The 17,351-nt window shown below is 51.0% G+C and overlaps 2 protein-coding genes across 3 annotated transcripts in view; one reads left to right on the forward strand and one right to left on the reverse strand.

Annotated features, from left to right (window-relative positions):
* The first annotated feature begins 6 nt into the window (after positions 1–6).
* Positions 7–4,502, forward strand: CHRNG (cholinergic receptor nicotinic gamma subunit). Its single transcript, XM_005418986.2, has 12 exons — positions 7–76; positions 465–601; positions 694–738; positions 950–1,059; positions 1,153–1,308; positions 1,534–1,631; positions 2,402–2,605; positions 2,892–3,006; positions 3,275–3,389; positions 3,704–3,908; positions 4,009–4,142; positions 4,220–4,502. Exons 1-12 carry the CDS (start codon positions 34–36, stop codon positions 4,385–4,387), a joined length of 1,530 nt encoding a protein of 509 aa, XP_005419043.1. The 5' UTR covers positions 7–33; the 3' UTR covers positions 4,388–4,502.
* A 4,007-nt stretch (positions 4,503–8,509) lies between these two features.
* EIF4E2 (eukaryotic translation initiation factor 4E family member 2) overlaps positions 8,510–17,351 on the reverse strand; it is an 18,714-nt gene continuing 9,872 nt past the window's right edge. The window contains exons 7-8 of one of the 2 annotated variants that reach the window (XM_031055513.1): positions 11,450–11,528; positions 8,510–8,985 (exon numbers count right to left, since the gene is read on the reverse strand). In XM_031055513.1, coding sequence (XP_030911373.1) covers positions 11,483–11,528 — 46 coding nt within the window. In that variant the 3' untranslated portion in view covers positions 8,510–8,985; positions 11,450–11,482. The remainder of the gene's footprint in view (positions 8,986–11,449; positions 11,529–17,351) is intronic. The other variant, XM_031055514.1, reaches the window with a different exon arrangement.

Genomic DNA, 17,351 nt, shown 5'->3' on the forward strand with positions numbered 1-17,351 from the left:
CGGAGCCGCAGCCCCCGCGCCCACGGCACCGCCATGCGTGGCCACGGCCTCCTGCTCGTCCTCTGCACCCTGGCAGGTAAGAGCTGCCCGGCCAGGGAGAGGCCTGGAGGGCACCTGACCACCCCCCACCTTTGCACCTGGGGTTTGTCACCCCTGGGAGTCCAGCGCCAGGCTGGCACCGGGCTGTCCCTGTGCTGGCAGCCCACTGCCCCCGTGTCCTGGCCAGGAGAGGCGCCCAGGTGAGCTGGGTGAGGGCGGGCCGGGCACACAGCCCCTGCCTGGGCACCGGCGGCACTGTCGGGATCGCGGAGCAGAGCGCACACAGCGCAGCAGCACACGCCCGGGCATCCCTCTCCCGTGCACCCATCCACCCCTGTGCCTCCCCCCTCGACACGTCAGGTCTGGGGGCCATCAGTGACCCCACTGCTTTCCCCCGGGGTGTCACATGGCGTGTGCCCTCCCAGGTGTGAGCTGCAGGAACCAGGAGGAAAAGCTGTTCCAGGACCTCATGTCCAACTACAATCCACAACTGCGCCCGGCCCGGGGGAATGAGATCATCGATGTCTCCCTCAAGCTCACCCTCACCAACCTCATCTCCCTGGTGAGAGACCCCCCCGAGGGGGGGAATTTGCCCCCACTTGTGGGGCAGAAGGCAGGGCACTAAAGCCATCTCCCTCATTCCTTCCCTATCAGAATGAACGGGAGGAGACCCTCACCACCAATGTCTGGATCGAGATGGTGAGACCCCTCTCCTCTAGGCAGGATCATGTCCAGCAATGTTTGCATGTCAGGGTGGCACCCCATGAGGGGCTGGCACTGGAACCTGAACCTTCTTTTGTGGGCACCCCCAAATGAGCCACTTTTGTGGGCAGCATAGCACAGGCAGCTCACAATCTCTTTCATCTTGGGGGGCTGCATGACCCCTCCTCCTCATCTCTCCTTCTCCCAGCAATGGTCGGACTATCGCCTGAGCTGGGACCCTGAGAAATACGACAACATCCAGCTGCTGCGGGTGCCCTCCACCATGGTCTGGCTGCCGGACATCGTCCTGGAGAACAAGTAGGTGACAGGGCAATGGGGACATGCCCCACATAGGGCTGGCAGCTTCCCCCCAGGCATAGTTTGGGGCTGAGCCCATCTTTTTTCCCCCAGCATCGATGGGACATTTGAAATCACCCTCTACACCAACGTGCTGGTGTCCCCTGATGGCAGCATCTACTGGCTGCCCCCAGCCATCTACCGCAGCGTCTGTGTCATCCACGTCACCTACTTCCCCTTCGACTGGCAGAACTGCACCATGGTCTTCCAGTGAGCGTGGGCACCATGGCAGCTCCTCCTGGGACACAGGGATTAGCGTGGGATGTACTTTGCCCCTGGGGAGATAAGTGCCTCCTGTCTATCCCTTGCCACTTAGCAGGAGGCACCAGGGATAAGCCAAGCGCCACAAGGAAGAGCTGGAGGTGCCACACCGGCACCCCTTGCCCATCCAGTTTGCTGCATGCCAGCCTGTGCCACCACCTTGTCTCTCCCCAGGTCCCAGACGTACAGTGCCAATGAAATCAACCTGCTGCTGACAGTGGAGGATGGCCAGACTGTGGAGTGGATCTTTATTGACCCTGAGGCTTTCACAGGTAAGACTGCAGCCACTGCACAAGAGTGTCCCACCACAGGGGACATACAGCAGGTCTGCTGCTACACTGCTGGCTGCCAAAAGCAGGGCTTCAGGGACTATTAGCATCTCCCACCATTACACGGGCACTTAAGTTATTAGTGGAAGCGGGAGTGTGGGAGAGATTTGTTTTTCTAACCCCCCCAGCTTGGGGCTCTTGCAGCCTGGCAGCTGCTGCCGGAGAGCACCGCTCCTGCAAGCTTGATTGATGCTGGGAACGTAGCTGTCATGGCCAAACAATGACGTTTTCCATCACATTTTAATTGCATATTGAAGGAACAAAATGCTTTTCGGGCAGCGAGATTTATTTTTTCATTACCGGCCTGAGTTGCGATCTTGACTGGGAAAAAATCTATCGCTCCTGCGGAGAGCAGAGCGAGCAGTGTGCTGTCACCCATGTCATGCTTGGCTTCCCTCTGTGGCACTGTGAAAATGGGGAGATGGGGGACACCCCAGCCCCACAGCTGTAGCTTGGGAGCCCCCAAGGGGTTAAAGGCCCATATATGTGCCCAGCTGCCCCATCCAACTGCTTTTTGGGGTATTTTGCCCAGGCACCCTGGCACATTCCACAGTGCTCATGTCCCTCACAAGTGGCTCTAGCACTGTGCACAGCCTGGGTGCCCTGTGGGGCCCATGCCAATCTCCAGTCCTCCCTTTCCTCCCTGGACTGGGGGCTGGAGGCCCAGCACCCTGTAGGGACAGTGGGACTCACCTGGCACCATCACGATGCAGAGAACGGCGAATGGGCCATCAAGCACCGCCCCGCTCGGAAGATCATCAACTCGGAGCACTTCACCCCAGATGACATCCAGTACCAGCAGGTCATCTTCTACCTCATCATCCAGCGCAAGCCACTCTTCTACATCATCAACATCATCGTGCCCTGTGTCCTCATCTCTGCCATGGGTGTGCTTGTCTACTTCCTGCCTGCCAAAGGTACAGTGGGACCATGCCCACTGCGGGCAGGGGGATGTGCGAGGGGACAGCAACACTCCAGGAAGGACTCCTCATCCCGTCTGTGCTTGGGGACTATCAGTTTCATCTCTCACCCACTCCTGTAGTATTTGGATTGGGAGGAGTGTGTAAATTTCTAGGTATCCCATAGTTAATGCCTCAAGGCAGGACTTGTCTAATTCAGCATTTGGGTGGGGGTTTTTGCCTTAGGAGGGCAATGCCCACAGCACTACCCTGTGCCAAGCTCTGCCTTTCCCCCTCTTGGCAGCGGGTGGGCAGAAATGCACCGTCTCCATCAATGTTCTCCTGGCCCAGACTGTCTTCCTCTTCCTCATTGCCCAGAAGGTGCCTGAGACCTCCCAGGCTGTGCCTCTCATCGGGAAGTAAGTGATACATTGGGATAGGGGTGCCAGTCCTCTTGTCACACTGTGCCATCAGGGTCTCAGGTGCTGTGGAGCAGACAGTGCCCAGGGACAGGACCTTGGTACAGAAATAACCCCCAGCCCAGATGAGGCTGACACAGGGCTACCACTTGCCCATGTTTCACTGCCTGTCACCAGTTTCCACCAGCAGGAGGGCACAGAGAACGATCTTGCGCGACCATAGCTTGTGACCCAGCATCCCTACTGAGGCTCTGTGCCCCCTCCCCAGATACCTGACCTTCCTCATGGTGGTGACAGTGGTGATTGTGGTGAATGCTGTCATTGTCCTCAACATCTCCCTGAGAACGCCCAACACTCACTCCATGTCCCAGAGAGTGCGCCAGGTACCTGCCATCATCCTCCTACCCTTTATACAGGGGGGATGGGATGGGTATTTGGGGATCAAGGCTGTGTCCCTTGCAGAGTAAGGTGGCAGGCATGCCTTCCTCTGAGTGCCAGTCCTGGCACAAAGAGAAGGCCCCAGATGTCCCCAGTGGACCAGACTGTACCACCAAGCCACTCCCAACACTGGGGAGCAGCAGGTGCCAATAGCCCAGTAGCACCATGCTCCAAACAATGCCAGGGAAACCAGACACACCCATTGGGTGCTCTGGGCGGTGTGAGGGGGACAGATCCCCACAGGTGACACTGTGCCCAGGTGTTCCTGCACCTCCTGCCCCGCTACCTGGGCATGGCTGTGCCAGAGGAGACTCCGGGGCCTCCACAAGCCATCCGCAGACGCAGCTCCCTGGGGCTCATGGTGAAGGCTGATGAGTACATGCTCTGGAAAGCCAGGACCGAGCTGCTCTTTGAGAAGCAGAAGGAAAGAGATGGGCTGATGAAAACCGTGCTGGAGAAGATTGGTGAGTGACCCCGGGGGGTTGGCACCTCCCTGTGAGGTTGGGCTGTGCCAGGTGGCTGAGCGCTTGCTGGTGCCTGCTGTGCTGGCTCTGCTACTCACAGGACGTGGTCTGGAGAGTGGCAGCACCCAGGACTTCTGCCAGAGCCTGGAGGAGGCAGGTCCTGAGATCCGCGCCTGCGTGGATGCCTGCAACTACATCGCCAATGCCACACGGGAGCAGAACGACTTCAGCGGCGTGAGTCAGGGCTGGGGGAGAGGGATCTGCATGGGGGGCAGTGGGCACAGCCCTCACCCTTCTTGTGCCTCTGGCAGGAGAGTGAAGAGTGGATGATGGTGGGACAGGTGATCGACCGTGTCTGCTTCTTCATCATGGCCTCTCTCTTTGTGTGTGGCACTGTTGGAATCTTCCTCGTGGCTCACTTCAACCAGGCACCTGCCCTGCCCTTCCCTGGGGACCCCAAGCAGTACCTGCCACAGTGATGCTCACAGGTGCCCACCAGCCAAGTGGTGGAGATGGGGGAAGGAGGAACATGGCATGCTTGTGCTGTGCTGAATGTGGAAATAAAAGCCCCAAGTCTTGCAAGTCTCCATGGCATCTCTGCTCCATGCCCACCCACCTCAGAGGCTGGATGTGCACCCTGTGCAGGCTGGCCACACACCTCTAAGGCTGCACAGTCCTGTGAGATGAGCATGGGGAGACTGGAGCAGAGTCAGACATCTAACGGGCCAAGCAGCAGTGCTGGCAGCCAGAGCCACAACACCCCACTGCAAATTTACAAATTCCAGCCCAGGACAAATGGAATACTGTCATCCCTCTCATGGCAGGGGGGCAGGAATCACAGCTACAGCTGCCCATTCTAGGGCAACAATGGAGCTATGGATGGGATTGGTGGCAGCTAATTCTTCCCTCAATTTATGCCCTGACTGTGGGTCTTGGGGACAGCTGAAGTGCTGTCCCTTGATCCCTAGCAAGGAGCTTGAGGTGGAAAGACTGGGCCACCAGGCCCCCAAACACCCTTAGGGATGCGTGCCCGTGGCATCCATCCTGCTGGGAGCATCAGCACATCTCCCTCCCCCACCAGCCTTCCTTGCCCTATGGGATCATCTCTGTCAAGCACAGCCCCTTCCCCCATCCTAGCAATGCTGCATCCCCCTGTGCCCCTCAGTGACCTCTGGGGCCCCCTGGCTTTGTCCCTGCTGGCAGGGGAGATGAGAGGGGTCAGCTTGGGAATGGTGGCAAGCAGCATCTGCTCCTCTGTGTTCCAGCTCATGTCACCTGCGCCTGGCTCCAGGACGTGCATCAGCCTCACAGTCCCAGCACCAGCTGCCTCTGCTGCTGCTGGGAGAAAACCAGTCGGTGACTGCCCACAACTGCCCCTGGCACTGCCTGACAGGGGTGAGGGCACTGTGGGCACAGATGGAGGAGGGAGGAAAACACACAGCAGTGAGACATCACTTCTTGGGTGTCTGCAGCCTGGTCATGGCCAGAACCCCTTGGGGCTGTGCCAGCCAGCCGCTGCTTTCTGCAAGGCGGCTTTTCCTGCCCTATCCCGACAAGATGTGTGCTGCCCACAGCACCAACACCAGGTGAATATGGAGCTCCCAGCTGGCACCTTGAAGGAGGTGGGGATGGTGCTCACCCCTGTCAGGCAGGGGTGCTCAGAGGAGCTTAGCTGGGTCCTGCCCCCTGCCTGGCTCACCTCCCATGGCCATGACCCACGTGAGGTGACCAGGTCCTGGGGCAGTCTTGCTGGTGATGGTACTGCGCAGTACTCCTGTCCTGCCACAGCCATGTCCTCTCAGTGGCTGAAGGGACAGACCCTCCTGGCCCAGTGTCCCCAGCCCTGTGAGGGCTAGGAGCTGCCAAAAGCTGTCCAAACCAGAGCATGAGACACGTCTGCAGCCCCCAGGCTCTCTCTATCTTCTGTCCCCAAGAAGATGCATAATTAATGCACTCTGGCTGTCTTTGCCTGGCCATTTCCCATTGATTACTGGGTCCCTATTGCCCTGCTGCCAGTCTCCAGGGCCAGGTACTGTCACCTACTTCTTACCACTCTAGGGATGCTGCTTCTTCCAGTGAGCTCAGGCTCCAGCATGTCCATACAGCACAAGTGGAAATGGATGAGCTCTTCCAGCCTGCTAGGAGCACATAACTGAGATCACACTCTCCACCATCTCCAAGCAGTGGTTTTATGAGCTCTCAGGAGATTTCTGTGGTATATCATTCCAGAGACAAGAACAAAAGCAAGAGCTGTATGTGACAGATCTTGGGCACCAGATGTGCCTTGCAGGATCTGGCAGGGGAATACTTGTAGGTCCCTCTGAGCTTATGGGGTGAGTGCAGTGAGAGGAAAGCCCAGTATCAGCCTCCTGTGTCCACACCCCATCAAGAAGCACTAAGCCAAGGCAACATCTCCCCTCTACAGAGAGAACTCCTTTCTCTCTGTGGGCTGGGAAGAGCCATCAGCCCCCATCAGACCAGCTGTAGCCAAAGTCAGCCAGGGCTCATGAGCCCACCACAGTTCAGCCTCCCCTTAGGAAAGAAGAACTCAAGGGAATGCTCTCTTTTGAGCCCCAGGGCTCAAAGATCTTCCAGTTTTCCCAAAGGCTACTTCGCAGGGATTTAAAGTTGAAGGGTGTTCAAAGCCTTTGGGATAACAAAAACAGGAAAGGTCTTGACTCACTGCAGATTTGGTGCTCCCATGGCTAGAGGCTTCTTTCCCGAATGAAGAGGATCTGAAACCTTTTTCTAGAGCTCAACAGAAGCTCCTTCCCTTCCCAAACAACCTCATATCAGTGTTTTCACCATTCTCATTAGCAGGACGCAGCAGACCACAAACCAAAAGTCCAGCTCAAAAACCAGTCTGGCTCCGTCCCCCTCCAGGCTACAGAAGGCCCCTGGCTTGGCACTGATCAACCACTGCTTTTTTCCTGACCTCAGGAAAAGTAGGAGGACAAACTCCACACCCGGCCAGCTCACTCTCTTCAAGGCTAAGCAAGAGGAACCTCTGCTGAGTTCCTCTAAATCTCAACCATGGGGGCAGTGGGAGGACAGGAACAGCCTCCCTGCAAAGGGCTCTTCCACAGCTCACTCACAAAGCGCATTTGAGGGCGAGCACAGCAGGACCACAGCATTTTCAGATCTAACAGCAAGCCTGCACTCATCAGCACCAGCTTAGACAAGGGGCATCAGAGGCGAGAAGTGGGCGAGAACATGAAATAACAGAGGTGGACATGACACACAGCTGGGCACAACAACAGGATAAAGCCTTAAGTGATGTCATCTGCAAAAAGCTAAATGTGCTGAGAATAAAAGGAACCTGCAGCTAATATTTCAGCCCTGCCTTGTAAGGCTATTTTTGCTTAGACTGCCAAAATGCAATTACAACTAAATCCCCCCTAACAAATACTGGAGAGCAGCAGGGGAGAGTTGTATTAAAAAGGAATCTTAAGTAGCAGCCATAGTAGTACCTGCCTGCAGCAGGGAAAACAAACTGTGTCTGGAAAAGAGCATTTGGTTGAGAGCTAGTGACAAGTGCCAAAAGCAGGAACAGGACCGTGGGTCTCAAGAAACACAGAGAGGGATGCCACTAGAGCTTGGGGAACAGCCCTGCTCCCTGCCCAGCCAGGTGCTAACTGCCTGACTATGGGGAGCACTTAGTCATTGCTGTCAGTGCAAGGAATGTCCCTAGAGACAGCCTAGAACTGACACTCTCAACACAGAAAACAAACCCTTCAGAAGACTGAATATTTTAAACTTTTCTCTGCCAGTCTTGGCTGCTTTCAATCTAGGCTTCAACAGTAAGACAAGGAATTTGCAATTGGAGTCATGAGGCTGAATGTCTCCCAGGCCCCAAGGCTGGTAATTGTCCCAGCCACGGGCTGCTGGTTCTGCAGTCACGAGCAGATTGGCCCAAGCAGCCCCTTCTCCTGGGGGACTGCACAGAGCACATGGGGCAGGAGATGTGCCCCATCACTGGCCACAGTCTCCCCTCCTGGGCCCAAGGCAAAGGCTCCATTAAAAATGAAAGGCAATTGTGCGATTCCCCAAGGAAAAAGAGAAAAGGCTGGAGCTGTTAATGAGTACAATTAGTGTTGTAGTCAAGCAGAATCAGAGGAAATAATTAGCTCCTATTGTTTCCGTGGCATCCAAATTGCAGCCATGCTGGCTTTCCAGGCAGCAGCCCATCATTTGAGGCTCACCCTGGAGGACAGGGGGTCACTCCCAGCCCCTCTTCTGGTCACAGCTGTCACGCAGCTCTGAGCAGCAGGCTGGGCCATCGCCCTCTTCTGCTAAACTCACTGGGGGCCCAGTTTCCCAGGTGGCCAGGGACTTATAAACCCCAGTGCACACCAGAAGCAGGCTTGGCCCTGAGTTCAGCCAGTGCTGCTGGCTCTCCATCGAGACAGACAGAATGAAGGCAACTAACACCAAACAAGTCTTTGTCCTAATTTAAGGGAAGCTCAAATCCCTCTCCACAACAAAAAAGGGTGGGTACAAGGCACTGCTAACCTGGGAGTATAAAGAAGAGGAAAAGATAAAGCAAGCAGCCTAGAGAAATACCACCACACTGAATTTCAGACACAGCCAAAAAATGAGACTGAAAGAAACAAAGAGACCCAATAATTTATTGGCAGAACTGAAAAGGGGCATTTGAAAACCACAGGGCTGACTCTCAACTGGGATGCTCCTCCCAGCTGCAGAGAGATTTATAATACTGGTATCCCTCAGCAAAAGGCTCTGATGTTGGGGCAGAATCCCAGAGATCCTGCGTGCCATGTAGAGAAAGACAGGAAAGTGCTGCAAGATGCGGCCCCGAGGGCCCGCTGCTAATTGAAAGGCTGCCTCCCGCCCCGCTGCTAAAAAAAAGTTTGTGTAAGACAAAACCGGCCTCTATTGTCACCGCTGCTGGAGGGCTTCAGGTGGATCCTTCCCCCAGGGAGGAGTGCGAGAGTGGCCCATGAGTCCCTTCAGAGGTCGGAGGCCACTCTCAGTGCTTTCAACACGGAGAGAGGAGCTTAGTGCCAACTCTTGTTCTCACAATGTGATTTTTGTGTTTCGAAAGCTTGAATTATCCCTGGAAAACAGAGGGAAGGAAAAAAGTGGTTAAAGATGTGCATTCCTTCAATCACAGCACCTCCTCATTCTCCCCACTACAGCCACCAGTGTTGCCATCCCAGTACATCACTCAAAATCAACACTTGCTAAATCTCCCATGCAGATCTTCCTAACTACAGACTTCTCACACAAGTCAGCTGTCACTCCAGAACCCTTGGAACAGAGGGAGATCTTGGTTCATCCCCATTCAATGACAAGAAAAAATTGTCATGTCCTGTGAGAAAAGCACATGATAGAATGTGGAAACCTCCCTGATGGATTCTGCTGTTTAAACAACTTGCAAGGTCTCTTCCTTAGCAAACATTTTATCTCGGGGATTCTGACTGGAACACAAATATACTATCAGACCAACCTCCCCTTGCCTCTGTCCCTCCTATTTAGTCATACTGTCAACAAGTTTAGCTCTCTGATCTCTCCTACCTTAAAAGTATCTAATCTGAAAAGGGTGTTTTCCTCAAGTTTAAATAGACAAGTTTCTTCAGCAGCTTCTACTCACTCAGAGTACAGCCATGGGGGCTATTGACCAAGGAAGGAGTGCTGGTCTACAAGCTCCCTCAGTACAGTCTCATGGCACTGCAGCAATTGAAGATGGGGCAGGTTACAGCAATCTGTTATTGCTTACTGCCAGCCTGTGAGCAGCAGCAACAGGCAAAGCATACTCCCACATTAATAGGTAGTGTGTTGAAAAAAAGGAGATTACAATTACTTTGAGAGGATATGTTTGGCAGCTCTTCCCATAAACAAGGACAGGGCTGAAAGTTGCCCAAGCCAAAACATTTAGGGATGCCCCAGGACATACCACACCAAACAGCTGAAGAGCAAAGGCAGCAACTTCAGCAGCAAGGTGCTGTGCAGGACTGTGAAATTCCACTCAAACCCGTGAGCTATCATTGTGTGCTGCCAGCAGCTGCATGGCAGCAGTACCAGCACAGGCTGGAACACGTCCAGGAGGTGGGATGGAGAACTGGAAGAACAGAAGGAAGTAAAAACCACTTTTCAGAGTTTAAAAAGCTACTCTGCTATGACCTGACAGCAAAAACCATGCTGCAGAAAACTGGGGTTCACCTTTGCACTTGCTAGAAGAGCAGGCTAGGCTGCCATTTGGGAATGTGATTCAGGATTCATTAACTGGATTCTGGTTAATTTGCAACAATGGTTTGGCTTTCTATCCCATACTGGACTTTCACCTCTACCATCTACCTCAGGAGGACAGCACACTTTAGTGCTCTTTAGTGGACAGATTTTTCACTATATTTTCCCTCCTTCTGCCTTTATTGGGGTGCCCCAGGCCCTCTGCTCATCCGTGCTCAGCACAGGCCACCCAATACAGTTGAGAGCTAAATGAACTCTGCCTCTGTCTTCCTGTACCCTTCAAAGCCTGGTATATCATTAAGTGAGCTGGTTTCCTCTTCCAGAAGGACACGTGAATGTCATCTAACAATAACAACACTACCAAGTGCCTGCGTAGTATTTTGTAAACACTGATCCTCACAAAAAAACAAACCTGTGAGGAGAGAGAGGTTATTATTTTCACCCATGACTTCAGAGGAAAGTATGATAACACTGCTTGCCCAATGCTGTTGAGGGAGGTTTTAGGATCCCCAGCAGCTCCTCAGAGCTCAGCTGTGTTGGAGCAGCTACATTCCACTGCCCAGTATGGGAACTGGGCAATGTAAATGCTTCCTTCCAGCAGATTCCTCTGCTCTGGCACTCAGCAATCCAGTGATCCCACTTGGCTACAATCAACCCAACTCTCACAGCCAGGCCTCTTGCTGGCCTTTCTTAAGGGCCTGCTGTCAGAGAATTGGGCACTGCAGGGAAAAACAATCTGAGCTGTGAGGCTCCCAGCAGCCCTGGGCTCACCTTGGCTATCTTCTCTGCACATCTTGGCTGACTACCAGCAGTAGAGAGTGGTTGTCTCATTAGTCACAACATTATTATTTCTACCTACAGTAGCTACTGGGTGTCCTTCCTGAACAAGCTTTTATTGACCAATTAATTTATTCTGTTCCAGCCCACAGTTAAAGAGCTGTGTGTCAGGCCCCAGGTGCCTCTCTCAGTGTCCACCCTCTGGATGTGCTTAGAATTCATTTACCACTCCATACCTGCTTACAGTCAACCCTAGGCAACACACCCAAGCTGAAGACATACCTCTCAGCCTCCTGGGACCAGGTCTGGGATACAAGTGCCTCACACACAGGAAGGACACATTAGCATAATAGCACACAGCACTTCAACAGAAAATGCTGGTGTCTGGTCAAAAAAAAAAAATAAAAGTAATTTTGACCTTTAGAAAAGAACAAATAGCAGAATGGGCCCACCATCAGGCCCATAAGACAAGAGAACATGCCAGCCCATGGGAAGAAGGCTGGAAGCTGAGAGGTATGCCATGGAGTCACATAGGAAAAAAGATGAGGCCCTACCCTGGGTGTGACAGAGGGAGGGGGAGCGTTCGATCAGCGGCCACTGCTGTTCACCAGGCCATGAAACTCCTCCCAGGCCCTGGCAAGCCAGAGGGAAAAAAAAATGAAATAAAACCAAAAAATAGCACTTCAGATCAAAGGCTTCTTAACTTTTAACGAGAGCAGAAACATTCAATAACGTTTAAAAGGCACTTGTCTTCAGAGAGCAAGGCAATATTCTCTGATAGCCCTAGTGGATAGAAGCATCCTTAAATTCCAGCCAAACATCTGACAGCACAAGGCAGCTTTAGCGTTCTGCATAGACATGAAGCGTTCCCACTGGCTGCTGGTGATAAAGCCACATTAATACCCAGAGACAGGTATGACCTTCCTAGTCACAAATGGAATATCCATTTCCTATTGCTCATAAAACAGCCCATGTTACGTCTTTCTGGAGGATTATCACATTCCTTGGCTGGTTAAACTCAGCCAGTTACTGGCCTCATGCTTTGCCACATACTGCATACGCAGGCAATCCCCCCAAAAGGGGCTTCGTTCAATGCTACACAGCTTAGTTCTTACAAAATTCTTTAATAAGGCAGCAGAATCCAATTGTTATTAGGAAGTCTCATTTCCCATTGTAAACCTGCATTGTTAATGATGACCCAGTAAAAACATCACAACTATTTGAAATGAAAATGTTTTTAGATAAGTTAGAGGGACAGGTCCAACACTGCATTCCCTGGTGGAGAACGTTCCTGACGTATGAAGGCAGCAGACTGAAAAATTGCTGTCGGTTTTATGAAGGCAGCATACTGAAAACCCTTTCAGGGAAAACATGCTGAGGTTAATGTGAGCATGGTTATTATCTTCTAGGATCAGAGACATCAAAGAACCTCACAGTTTCTCCGTGCCCAGCAAAACAGCACGGGTGCCTACAGCACATGCCAAGCCATTTTCTGAAGCCACAGAGTCCCATGGAACTGGAGGGACCTTAAAGAGAACCCAGGTCAATCATAAACTCAGACCACCCTCTAGATTTTTTTGCTGGTACTTCTCAGCTACTTCACATTTTGCTTTGTGCATTGCCTCATCAGGCCACTGCAACACAATAGGAGAGTCCAGGAGTGGAAACCCTGTATTAGTCAGCATCTGTGCCACAACTGCACCACCAACCTGGCTCTTATCTGAGCCTCAGAGTCAAGCTCCCAAATGGAATTTCCAAAAGCAGCCCAGGTGTCACATGCTCTTTCCTAGCAAGCCATAGCCCAAATAAACACAAAGTCCTTGTGGTCCAACAGCCTCACTCCAGAAGAAAGTTAGAAACTCTGAATCTGAAGCCTTCTTAGTTGCTGGTAATCTTTGCACATTTCCAGACTTGTCAAAGAGTCTCCACCTTCATGTCTTCCCTCCAACCTCCCTTGTATCTCTACCACATTCCCATCACCCTCAATCACATCTCTCTTTCCTCTCCCATGGTTCTCCCAAACTTGCAACTTCTCAGCAGAAGAAACACAAGGACAGATTACTTGTCAACATGATCAATAATTTATTACCCCTTTCACACTAAGGAGTTCCTTGTTCCAACATCCCAATAACATCATGCACAGTCCTTCATCTCTGTCCTCACAGACAGAGAGAAAAAGCTCTTCCAGCCAAGAATTTTTAATTCAAGACCCTCATATGTATTATAGTACTAATGACTCCAACTATCTGCTGACTCGACTGAAAAAATCCACCAGGATGTGTCTGCCCTAATGTACCTAAACTACACTAGGAGAGCAAACTGCTCTCATTCCATACTGAACAAGGCTGCCAGTAATTTCATCTGGCAGAATCTTTATGACCTGTGACATGCCAAAGGCACAGTGCCAGAGAGTCTAAGAGGTTATTTTTATGTATAGACATTTTTAGTACCTTATTGCCATACTGTCTGCACAGCGATCAGACACTCAGTGAATTGATCCCCAACACTTAGATTATTCCCATTGAACAGATGGGAAATGGAAACGTTGGCAGGCTAAACAAAGCCAGCCAGAGCTGTTCTTCCACACTTATTCCTGACCCACAACTGTTGAAACTTCCCACCTTCTTCCCCACTGCCCAAGGTCAGGACAGAGCTCCCTCAGCCCCAGCAAGTAAATTGGAAGAAAAAAAATTAGAAAAGAGGCCACTATCTCCCCAAAAAGAAAAAAAAAAAAAGAGGAAGACTCCATTAAAAAGAGGAAGGGCAGTCTTAGTTGCTTCAGGGGGCTTTCCAAATCACTATTGTGCAAGCAGCATTAGCTGTTTTCTGCAAATATCCTCAGCTAAGTCCCAGTAGTTTGCCTCCAGTATTTCTCTGTGCAACCCTGCTCCTTACCTTCTCCTTCCCCAGCTAAAAAGGATCCAGAGAGCTCAGAGTGCACTTAGGGTACCTTACAAAGGGCACCAAGGTCTGTCTCTTTCGCCAGCCCAGCGGAACCTCGCAGCACACTGACCACTCACTACACTCTGCAGGTGTCCAGAGCAGCATAGCCTCTTTCTGAGTGATTCCCCTGGGATTTGTTCACAGCCAGACAAGAACTTTGTGACTAACAGCTTGAAAAAAACATCTAGGGTAGTCTTCTAGCCTGAAATAATTCTTTCACCTGTCTGACAGTACCTGGAGCAAATGCAATATAACACAATTAAATAAACACAACTGAACTGACCTCCTTGAAAAAAAATCACCATGAAATAAGTAGGTTATAGGCACTTTTTGGTAAGAGACAGGCCACCAAGATAAGGAAGCCTTTCACAAAGTCATGGACACTTCTGAGTAAAGCATATTATGTTGATGGAGAATGAACCACTGAATCCATCAATTCAAAGACCAGGTCTATGCAAGTGCTCTTAGACTTTCAGCACCTGGAAACATTACTGGAACTGGAGAATGGAGTGCTCAATGAATGAAGCCAGTATTGCAGAGACTCAGGAGAAGAGGACAGCTATCAGATCTGGAACCTCATTGCTCTCCTCTAGATTTTATTCCTGCTCTCAGACTTGAATGGATGAGGGTGAAACAATGCAGCTCTAGAGCTGGCAAGACCCAAAGCACTCTGCCTTCCCCTGACAGGCATCAGACAATGTGTGAGGGTCCTCTTTGCACACCATTTCTCTTTAGGCAAGGCTAACCCTGCCCAGTCCATTTAGGACACAGTCAAAGACACAGGTGACACAAGCAGAACAGCAGCACTGAGGAGTTCTCCTAAGGTTTTGGAAATTAGCAAGCAAAGGGAAACCAGTGCTTTAAAACCACAACAGTTACAGGATTAGCTGAGCTCTGCTGTGACAAGGGAGACCTCACAAGCACCCTACCAGCAGCTTACTTGTCTCGTAAACACTGATCTTCTTGTGCAACACTTGCCACTTCCACAGTGATTTCTTTTTTTAATTCCTCACTTTTTTTGCCATTCCTCTCTTCTTGTCCTGAGAACCTCACCCCTACAGTCTTCTTATAGTGCATTATTCCCTCCATAGGATATCCTCTTGTTTCCTACCTACAGTATAGTCTGAGGCCATTTCCTCCAGCTGCCTGCAGTGAAAGGAACCCAGTGCCAGCTCTATTAAGATCAACTATTCTTCTCATTTACTCGAGCCATCCCATTAGTTATCACTGGTGACTTTGAAAGGAAAGGATAGTTTTATACCCTGCTCAGCTCTCACTGCAGCAGGCACTTAGGAATAGGCAAAGCTTTGTTTCCAGAAAAAGCAGCCTGGCTTTAGAGCTGACAGGACAATCCGTAATGTCACACAGCAACCAAAACACTTCCACCCCAGCCTGCTCAGTGGTGACCTGCTGATGGTCACTGCTCTGGCCTCTCCTGGCACTGGAAGCAGTGTTGCTGAATTTGCCTGGGATTCCTGAACAGTGTTGTGGGTGAGAGCTCTCACGAAAGGAGATGGTCACTGACCACACAGTTATCAGTGCAGAAAAGAAAGGCTGATAAGCCCAGACAGGGCAAGGCAGCCACGAACTTCATGCTGCAATGCTCAAAGTCACATGTGAAAGTGATCACTTCCCCTCCACCCCCCTCCCAACTGCAGATACCTGAATATTTTCAGTGGCTTCACTGAGACATAGCCAGGCTGTGGTTGGCAACCACATTCTGCTTTCAAAAAAAGTGCACCTGCTACGGCAGCAAAAGAGGTTGGGTATCTTGCCCTTAATTCCAAGCCTCAGGAAGTACCACTGTCCATAAGTCACTGTCTCTTCTGGACCTTGTCACCTCCAAGGTTAACAACACTGATGAACTGAACCTATTAAGTGGTTCACTGCATCTGAGTGCTCCTCTCTCGGGGCACCTCTGAGGGAACAAAGAGAAGCAATTTCTCTCCAGCTACTGAAACAAGGTAGCCCACAAAATGTCACATATGTTCTCTTCAGGTGCTCAGCACTGTAACGCCTAAGGTACTATAAATCCCCTGGAATTTAGCAGAGTCTAAGATTGTTCTAGCTTTCCTAGCAAGATTGGAAATTCATACAGACTAGGCTGACCCTTCTACTTGCTGGGATTTAGGCAGCTCGTTAATATCACGAGCAAGAGAAAGGACAAACACAGGAAAATTGCAATGAAAGATCTGCTTATCTAGCTAAATGCACAAGCCCCACCACTGAGAGCAGGAAGGACACATGCAGAAGAGCTCCCTGGAATAGCTGTGACGCAACAGGTACTTTTCAGATGCAGCTTGGCAGCACCAACACTTTCTGAAACAAAGGCGGCTGCAGCCTCGCTGACAACTCATGAAAAATGGTGTCTACAAATGATTTAATATGAAATGCATCATCAAAAAAGGAATATACAAAACCTGAAACACAGGGCTCAGGTTCCACAGTGAGAGGCATGCTAGCAATTTCTACAGAAGCATTCATTTACAGTGTGTCAAAAGCTAATCCAGGTCAATTCACTACCTAAAAGTCAAGGTTTTGAGAAATGCCTGTTCTTTTCTTGCTAAGCATGCTCCCTTCCCTGAAGCACAATCAATGCCAATCAAACCCTGCACACGAGCAGAGCTCTAGTGGAGAGATGCAGCCCATACAAATGAAAAATGCCACGAGCCCCCCTCAAAAGGCAGCCCTGACAAAGCCTAGAGCACAGCTCTTCCATTAGAGCTTTTCATGAAACACAGCCAGAGTGTGAATCTAGAGTGCTGGCTAGAAAGCCCTCCCCAGTCATAAATCACATGGTACATGTGCAGCATAAGTGGAGTTTATTCATGACGGACAGTATTTCAACAGGACTTGATAGACGGGTGAGGAAAAGGAGCCAGACTTCATGGAGGATAGAACTAGTTACACAAGAGATTCCTTATTAGTGAGAGAACCTTAATGATATGAAGCTTATCCAAGCAGAGTCAGACTGAAAGCTGGGGCTGTCCTGCTCTTCTCTGTCACAAAGCAGTCACCATCACCACTCTGCAGCTGCCGCCCTTGCTGCCTGCTGGTACCAGGCAAGAGACGCACAAGAAGTTGGTCTGTGCATCACTACACAGAAACTCCACTGACAGCACTTCTGCTCTGAATTTACACCAGTGCCTTTGGAAGGAGATGCTGGAGAGCATTGCAATCAGACTGCTGCAGCTTAAGCTAGGCAATGGGAAAAAGGGGGCTTTCATGATGCCCTACATGGCAGAAGGTTAATTGCTTAGACCTACCTGACTGGGACATCATCAAAGCAATTCCTACTAACCCTCCTACCCACAGAAGAATGAGTGGGAGACAAGCCAGTTGGCCTCTACTTAAGAATTGCTCCCAGCTGTAATCTGAGCTACTAAACTCGATACCTCCAACACCTGTTATTCTCAGACAAGCTCATTTTGCACCACACGTCAGCGGCACAAAATGAAACTCGGATGCTATGCAGGAAGAGAGGGCAGGAAGCACAGCATGTTACATTGGTGT

Source organism: Geospiza fortis, unplaced genomic scaffold (assembly GCF_000277835.1).
Source record: "Geospiza fortis unplaced genomic scaffold, GeoFor_1.0 scaffold172, whole genome shotgun sequence".
NCBI lineage: Eukaryota > Metazoa > Chordata > Aves > Passeriformes > Thraupidae > Geospiza > Geospiza fortis.

What these genes read in the sequence shown, in the direction of transcription:
- CHRNG (XM_005418986.2), top strand. Translation starts at nt 34, where the DNA reads ATGCGTGGCCACGGCCTCCTGCTCGTCCTCTGCACCCTGGCAG. An exon ending in CGTCCTCTGCACCCTGGCAG is followed by an intron (nt 77 to 464) that starts GTAAGAGCTGCC and finishes GTGCCCTCCCAG; the next exon opens with GTGTGAGCTGCAGGAACCAG. An exon ending in AACTGCACCATGGTCTTCCA is followed by an intron (nt 1,309 to 1,533) that starts GTGAGCGTGGGC and finishes GTCTCTCCCCAG; the next exon opens with GTCCCAGACGTACAGTGCCA.